The 9,399-nt window shown below is 39.2% G+C and overlaps 1 protein-coding gene across 1 annotated transcript; it reads left to right on the top strand.

The window, feature by feature from the left end:
• Window positions 1-4,318: 4,318 nt before the first annotated feature.
• Window positions 4,319-8,195, top strand: tyr (tyrosinase). Its single transcript, XM_062418960.1, is given in 6 exon segments — window positions 4,319-5,146; window positions 5,708-5,881; window positions 5,883-5,925; window positions 6,882-7,029; window positions 7,680-7,861; window positions 7,948-8,195. Coding segments are annotated over 6 exon segments (1,623 nt in total).
• The last annotated feature ends 1,204 nt before the right edge of the window (window positions 8,196-9,399 follow it).

Here is a 9,399-nt window from a genome sequence, read left to right as displayed (position 1 = left end):
TATATCTATTTATCTATCTATCTATCTAAATGCAGCTGCAGAGCATGAGGTTATGCAGGTCGTTGGGTCAAACCCTCTGACTGTACTACTTCAGCACTTTTTATCTCAGCTAGTACACACTGACACACACACACAACCCTTGAGAGTTACACCAACACTTTTCTCTTTCTATCACCCCTAGACTAAACGCAGTGTTCTGATTTTGAAGCAGATATTCAGATTTTCATTCTTACAGACAAAAAATATCTCCTTAGGCAACAACCAAAATTGTGTTCAGCTAACGTAATAGAAATCAGGCAGATTCACCTTTCATCTGTACATATGGATAAACTTACTGGAATGGGGGGGAAATCAAGGAAGCACTAGTTGGTCAGATTATCAATTCTTTTCCTCCCAGCTTGTCTCAATGAAACTGATGAGGAGGATGTTTTTAACTGCGTGCAATCATTTTTTGATTTGATTTTTAAAACAAACATGAAAAAAAGAAAGCACAATGGTCAAACTGAAAACAGTGAACTCACACATCACAGTAAGCATGATGAAATGCAAGATTGTCAACCACATCCGAAAGGGAGCGGGAAGAAGTGAACACTTATTAAATCCCACCCATACTTCATACATCAATGATTGCTAGAATAACAGCTTCCTCATATATATGTATATACAATCTATATAATGATTATTTCCTATATCAATGCACATCGTTTAATTACTAGTTCATACCATTATACAATAAACACATTTTTACTAAAATATATTATGTAATGTCAAAATATATTTACTGTAATCAATAAATAAATCACTGCTATATTTGTCTATAAAAATAACTATATACATATACATACATACATACATACATACATATATACATACATACATATATACATACACACATACATAAATACAAATATACATACATACATACATACATACATACATACATACATACATACATACATACATACATACATACATACATACATACATACATACATACATATACTGTATACATACATACGCACACATACATACACACATACATACATATACACATATGTAAACACATACATAGATATACATACACACATATAAACATACATACACACACATACAAACAAAGGGCACCTGAGATAGTTAAACACCTCCATCCCTGTACCTCTTAAATAATCTCACCATGACAGGCACTCACCCTGCGGTGTCCTTGTGTTTCAAGCAATGAACGGATCATACTGCCCTCTAGTGTCTGTTTTGAGGCGCACACACACAAAAAAATATTTATGAGAAGGTCTCAATCAGGATAATCTTTACTTGATGTCACGTGGTTGTTGAACTATCGAGGAGGTGCTGTAACTTGAGAGCTTTACAGAAGGTGAAATTCTTAAAAAGCTCAGAGGAGAAGTTTTCCCTGTCTTTCTCTTTCTTACACTTACACATACACACACAAACACAGTCACTCAGTCTCACCCTCTCAGCCCTGCGGACAGGTTTATCCTGTGATGGTCATTCCTGTGCGCTCCACTGCGTTCCTGCAGCGGGATAAGCTGCATCCCGTGCCTGGCTGCGGCAGCATGTGACCGGCTTGTGATCCCGAGGTTTGCGCAATGACTGTCTGCTCTGATCCCGACTGTACTAGTCTACAGAACCGGAGGAGGCAATGCATATGAAATTAAAGTCTTTCTCACTTCTTTCCTCTGTCTGTTTCCACATATTGTACATTCTTGCATTGTGCAGATGATCGTCACGCTGTACCATGTGGTGGGCTACACATGATGATACTGTCAAAGATTTACTGTAGTCTGTGATAAGAGTATAGTGGTGCTCAAAGCATTTTAAATCGTTGTTTAAACATTGTAACATTTAATTTAACATATTATACATAATATAATAGGTACTATATATATAGGTACTATAATAGGTACAAAGTATTAATCACATAAAACAACTTTTATTGCCTCCATAATCACCAGTGGTGGAATACAACATTGACTCAAGAACTGTGGCTTAATAAAGCACAAATTTGAGGTAACTGTAAAATTATTGTACTTTTTATTCAACTGCAGTTATTTGATAGCACTTGCTACATAGTTAGCTATTTACTTTGAAGCTTCAGATTTTCTAAACATGTGATCAGTTCATGATGCCTTCTCATAGATTAAAGTACTTTATGTAAATTTAGTTTGTATTTTATTTTCCATCTGTTACAATATGAAATGTTATTTACAATGTAGTGTAGCACAATATTAATTATAATCCATAATCCAATAATATAATGTGACATTGACAAAGCATTCCACTGCATTATGATTACTTTCAGTGCTTTATGTTAATCTTGCTGATAATTTCTCTGTACTGGTACCTGAGTAAGATTTGAATTGAAAAGTTTTTACTGCTACTTGTACTTAAATAAAAATGTGAATATTACTTCCTCCTTCCTTCTCCACTGATAGTCACAATAATATTTTAGCTGTTTGTGCAATACACAAATTAGTAATAACATCAATATAGTCATCTTTACATAATACCTATGAAATCATCTACTCTATATTTGCATGACGCAGATGCACAAGCGAATGTACCACAATAAAATCATTGCCTGTGAACTGTGTGCAATGGCAGTGGCGCATGGAAATCACTTCTCATTTACACAAACTACCCGAGGGTCAATGTTGAAGCAAAGCAAAGCAACCAAAATATGTTCTCTTCTGTAATGGAACAAGAGAAAAACTGTCACAGCCTGTTTTTGTTTATGTAGCACGAAACCAGATTTATACTTAAATTTGCGTGCACATCATATACAGTCATAATTAAAGTCTATAATGTGGATATGCTCTTAAAAAAGCTTAACTTTATCAAAGAAATCCAGTATAGAAATAAGAGCTATTTGGCAGTTTATTCCCAAACTGGTCAAAATGCTATAAAAACACAGCTACAGCCATGATTTTAAATGTTATATCCTGTCGAGTGTTCCTCATGTTACACATTTTGTTAATGTTATGGGTATACACCGACTGATATGGCGGATGGTTTTTTTGGAAGCTTTGGTGTTTATAGACAGCACTGGTGTTTTATTTTATTGTGAACTATTGGAACACTAATACTCTAATTGTCATGCTTCTGTTTTGCTTGTCACAAGATTTTGTTTAGCCACCACGAGCATTTCATTTAAGTACAACTCAGACAAGGATCATAATCAATCAGCTGCAATCGAGCAACTGTGGCCTTCAACGCTGTTATGTGCTGTCATTTTAAGGTGATTGTGGAAAGTACTGACTCTACATGGTGTTAGATGAGTCAAAAATCTAATGTTTGTTCACACAAAACAGAATAACTACTCCAACTTACCAAAAGCATGGCAAAGAATGGAGACTGCTCATACATGAATCCAAATGGAAAGATTGTGTTTGTCTTTGTCTAGCATTTTTATTTTTATTCATCCTGAATGAAACAAAACAGTGATTTATAATTTAATATGATGTCCAGATTTTATGTTGCTGAATTATATGTAACACGGTTTCTAAGGCTCTTTCATTTACAGAACCACTGTTTGATCATCAGCTGAAAAAGAGTCAACATTACAACTGCTGGCATCACCTAATTCAGCAGCTTTCCCCTTTAGTCTTTCCTGCAGTATCCCACCCAGTTTTTTTAAAATTTCTAACTCTCTCTGTGTTCCAACAGCCCTTACACTTACTTGATCATGCATTCATTCCCAGCCAGGCTTGAATAAGGCAGGGCAGGGGGGGGGGGGGGGTTGCACACACACACACACACACACACACACACACACACACACACACACACACACATGTATTTTTGCCTGGGGCATAGTGGAGCGGTGGTCAGCTGGTTTCAAGACGAAAAGAAAGAGGAATCAGGAATATTATCCTGAGCATGTGATGGCGTGTGTGTTCCTTACTGAGTGCTTGAGATCACAATGAAATCACACACTTTGTCAGAGGACGGCCCCCAAAACGGCTCAATGAGTAGGGCGAGAACAGGAGACTGTTGGCTGGGTGTAAGAGAGAGAGAGAGAGAGAGGTTGGAAGAAGGTTGGAGGGTTAGAAGGAAGCATAGCGGGGTAGACGTTTTATACAACGTGCAGTTTTTAAATAAACTAGTAAATTCAGGTATACAGTGTAGAGCTTTCTCGTTTTCATTTATTCAGGTTTACTGCAGCAGCTATTAAATTTGGTTGGATTTGCACTGCTGTATTTGTACCCCTCTCACTTAAGATAACTTTCCTGCAGTGAAGCCTCTCCGTTCGTGTTGTTTTGAATCCCTACTGTGGTTGAAACTGGAGTGACTCTGACTGTTCACCATGAGGAGCCTGTGTGTTTCTGTAGTTCTGTTGCAGCTTCTTGGGACTTGCTTGTGCCAATTCCCTCGCCCGTGTGCCAACTCAGAGGGACTACGGACTAAAGAGTGTTGCCCGGTGTGGGATGGTGATGGCTCAGCCTGCGGTGCCATGTCAGGCCGTGGTTTCTGCACAGAGGTGGAGGTCTCAGATGAGCCCCATGGACCCCAATACCCACACAGTGGGATTGACGACAGAGAGCGCTGGCCTTTAGCTTTTTTCAACCGGACTTGTCGTTGTGCCGGAAACTATGGAGGTTTTAACTGTGGAGAATGCAGGTTTGGTTACTGGGGTTCAAACTGTGCAGAGTACCGGGAATCAGTGCGCCGAAACATCCTGACCCTGGCAGTTTCCGAGCAACAGAAGTTCATTTCCTACCTGAACCTGGCTAAGAACACCATCAGCCGTGACTACGTCATCTCCACAGCAACCAGAGCAGAGATGGGTGAAAATGGTGAGAACCTCTTGTTCTCTGACATCAACACCTATGACCTGTTTGTCTGGATGCACTACTACGTGTCCCGGGATGCCTTCTTGGGAGGGCCGGGGAATGTATGGAGGGACATCGACTTTGCCCATGAATCTGCAGCATTTCTGCCCTGGCACAGAGTCTTCCTGCTCCACTGGGAGAATGAGATAAGGAAGCTGACAGGAGATTTTAACTTCACCCTCCCATACTGGGACTGGAGGGACGCTCAGAGCTGTGATGTGTGCACCGATCGTCTGATGGGCGGACGCAGCCCCCTCAATCCCAACCTCATCAGCCCTGGTTCTGTCTTCTCTTCATGGAAGGCAAGAACATTTGATTGTCTTTCTCTTTGTGACTGTGTGTGCAAGAGTGAAAACATGCAAGTTTGAGTATGTATGTGCAAATCTGTCTTAACCATTATTAAGACACTGAAAAATCCACAGCAAACAAATGAAGGTTTGTTTTGTTTCCAATCCTCTTAATTCAGAGAAATGAGAGATTTGGTTGGAAGCACACAATTGTAAGAATTCATTCTCAATTGATTCAGCCAATGTAAAAATCAATGTGATAAATCTTACTTTATAGATTTTCTCACCTTTAGTTAGTTAGAGTAATCGGTCAGATATCTTGCAGTAGTTCATAGCACTTTCTAATACTTCAACATCAGTTTCTTAAAGGAAATATTCATGCATGCTTACACTCCAGAAAATGGTGCAAACAGCAGGATATTATTTGGTTGCATTCTTTTATGTTCAGTCCACTTTTCTTTTCCATTCATGTCAGTCCCTTATCCACAGTTAATGGAGTACAGCAATTCATATTTGATGGATAAAGCTACCTACACACTCTGAGTTCTCACTGTGAGTGTGTACGTTTGTGCGTAGGTGATATGCACCCAGCCAGAGGAATACAACAGCCGAGAGGCACTGTGTAATGCTACTGGGGAGGGTCCACTATTGCGTAACCCTGGCAACCATGATACACAGCGCACAGCGCGACTTCCTACAACAGCTGATGTGGATTTCACTGTGGGCCTCACTGAGTACGAGACGGGAACCATTGGACCGATTTGCCAACAGCAGCTTCAGAAACGTAATAGAAGGTACACACACACAAATTTGTATTATTATACTTCAATACAATTACATGTGCAGTAAGATTAACCAACCAACACTGAAACACAAACCATGTGACAGATGCTCAAAATATGCCTTCAACTAAATCCTTGCTAGTTTTTATATTTCACATAGAGAGGGATATAATTAAATGTTCTTGGTTTATAAAAATGTTATCAACACTGTTTTCTTGTGTAGAAGTATAATGTGGGCATCTTTCTAAGGCAGGGGGGTCAAACTAATTTTCATTCGAGGGCCACAAACAGCCCAAATTGAACCTTTAAAAAGATGAAGGAAGGAGGCAAGGAGGGAAGGAAAAAAAGACAGGAAGGAAGGAAGGAAGGAAGGAAGGAAGGAAGGAAGGAAGGAAGGAAGGAAAGAAGGAAGGAAGGAAGGAAGGAAAGAAAGGGAGGAAGGACAGATGGAAGGAAGGAAGGAAGGAAGGAAGGAAGGAAGGAAGGAAGGAAGGAAGGAAGGAAGGAAGGAAGGAAGGAAAGAAGGAAAGAAGGAAGAAAAAAAAGACAGGAAGGAAAGTGGGCCGGATTGTACCCCTCTGCGGGTCGGTTCTGGCCCACGGGCCGCATGTTTGACACCCCTGTTCTAAAGCAATGGATGAGACAACAGAGAGCAAAATGTTGTTTTTTACTTTCCTTAATCCAATCAATTGCATTAGAACTTCAGCTGTTGTTACGGTAACAGGATTTCCCAGCGTCTCTAAGTACATTTCTATATATATCTTTTTTCCCCCCATGACCCCCGTTCACAAATATCTCTCAGTTTTTATCTTTACTCACCCCCTCCATCATGTAAACCTCTATGTCCATTTTCTATTTTTGCTCTTCCATCTGTTATACCCATCCCTCTCCCTACACCTCAGTACCTCTCATTGTTTCTCTCACTCTTCTCTCACATACTCGTTTTCCACTCTCTTTCCCTCCTGCAGGTTTTGCCAGTACAGAGACGGGGATGGCAGTGTCCGGCCAGAGCACCATGCACAACGCCTTGCACATCTTCATGAACGGCTCCATGTCCTCAGTGCAGGGCTCAGCCAACGACCCAATATTTCTGCTGCACCATGCGTTCATTGACAGGTACAGTAACACTAACTACTAGCATAGACACACAAACACACACAAAAATAACATATAATGGTTACAAAATGCTAACAATATTCATATGGTTGATAATTCCTATTATACTGCAGTAAATGATGATGAGTAAATGTAAAAACTACATGTGTGGGAAATGAGAAGAAAGACAAAACATAAACAATAAAAGATGGAAAGGTTGAAGAGGTCAGTTACAGAAAAGGTTAAGAATACTGAAGTGGGAGGAAAATAAAATGATTACCACTTAGTTTCAAGATATTTCTGAAATCAGCCCCTACATTTAACGTACTGACTGATAAAGGCTTCCTAATATTTTTTACAGGAAAGTATAAATAAGACAATTCATATTAAAATCATAACACTGTTTACGAGTGTGAAACATATTTAAACACTCTGTATTTCATTTTTTTATGAATAACATGAAAGCTTCTCTCATAGCTTCTTTGTGTGAAATGGATATACAGTAACTACATATTACTTTTTTCCCTGTATGTGTGTTTTTCTCTTTGCTACTTCCATTTTTTCCTCATATGATTTATTCTCTCTCTCTATCTCTCTCTCTCTCTCTCTCTCTCTCTCTACCACACATCTTTTTTTTCTTCTTCTTTTATCCTCTACTTCTTCCTCTACAGCATCTTTGAGCGCTGGCTCAGGACCCACCAGCCTCTTCGATCCAACTACCCCAGTGCCAATGCCCCTATTGGCCACAACGATGGCTACTACATGGTGCCATTCCTGCCTCTTTATAGAAATGGAGAATATTTCCTGAGCAACAAGGCTCTGGGATATGAATATGCCTACCTGTTGGACCCTGGTCAGTACAGAACAAACATGTCCAGTAAATATTTCTTTTTTTTGTACAAAGGACAAACTGTCTTATCCTGTCTGTCTCCTCCACAGGCCAGAGATTTATGCACGAGTTCCTGACGCCTTACCTCGAGCAGGCCCAACAGATCTGGCAGTGGCTCCTGGGAGCCAGTATCCTCGGGGCAGTCATTGCCTCAATCATTGCTACACTGATTGTGGTTGCAAGAAGGAAATGGAAGCGTAACCAGAGGAGGAAGACAGCATTGATTTATGGCGAGAGACAGCCGCTACTTAACAGCAGCTCAGAGGAAGGTTCAGCTTCCTATCAGACAACTCTGTAACACACACACAAACACACACACAGATACTGTAAACGCAGCTCTATGTATGTATAAAGTAATAGGGACATTTTCATGAGGCAAATGGATGAGCTGATACGTTTTATATTAGGAGATGAAGATACAAGTTAGTAAAGCACTTCTTATTAAATATCAGAGTTGTGTATATTATATTTGCCTTTGAGAAATCTACTGCTGAACCTTCTGCACCCAAATATAATGGAGCTGAAGTGAATTTAAATTATGGTGCTCAAAACATTAAAAGAGAAAAAAAACATTTAATAAACGTATCAACTAAAGTGCAGATCCACTGTTGCAGGTCTGGTGATTTCATTTTGACAATTGTCCTGTTGGGATTATAGAAATACTCGTGTATGTTGAATTTTCAAATGCTTTCAAATGTTTTCACTGTTTTAAGCAAAATCTCTTTCAGTTCCTGTGTATTTGGGACGTTGAGAGTTTCAGTGACAGATTTATCCAAACCACAGAAAGTAGTTTATGGCTACATTTCAGTAGTTGTAAATTGAACTGACCCTTAAAGTTTGCCACAAGTTAAAAGGGGATTATGCACAAAGATAAGGAAAATGTCTCTTATATTTTATACATTCAGCTGATACATTGTGGAGGTACTGTATGTACACACACACACACACACAAAACTGACGGACTTTCAGACACGCAACAGTACACTACAACACAAGTCGGTGTTCAAATGCACATATAGAGATTCATACAATTAAATTAAAATGTCTCTTCTGGGTATTTACAACTGTGCCGTTTGTCAGGTTAAAGCTCTCACCATGGGTTACATTTACTGAATATGTAGACACTCAGTAGTCAGTGACCATAAAATGTGATATTGTTGTTTCCTTTGCAACTTTTTCTTGACCTGAAACACAGCTCCAATCATATAATTTATTATTTCATCGTATTTAACTGTGGTCCTGTTTAAGGAAACATATTATATTTAAACATATGACTATAGATCTATCAACATATATATATAAACACTGACTTTTTGCAAAAGTGTCCAACTCCTCACTTTAGCTCAAGGTAAAGTCAGAAGCAAAGGACATGTTTTAGATCATTTAAATTTAGATCAGGCTTGTCTGTTGTGTTGGTCATCTGTCTCAGGTTAAAAGTCAGATTATCGCCCTCTTGTTAAATAAATCAGGACAACAAAACTCATGGTTTACCTCTTTCTCTC

This window comes from Scomber scombrus, chromosome 5 (genome assembly GCF_963691925.1).
Source record: "Scomber scombrus chromosome 5, fScoSco1.1, whole genome shotgun sequence".
NCBI lineage: Eukaryota > Metazoa > Chordata > Actinopteri > Scombriformes > Scombridae > Scomber > Scomber scombrus.
Note: the sequence above shows the minus strand (reverse complement) of the source record. Positions and strands in the feature narration are given on the sequence as shown.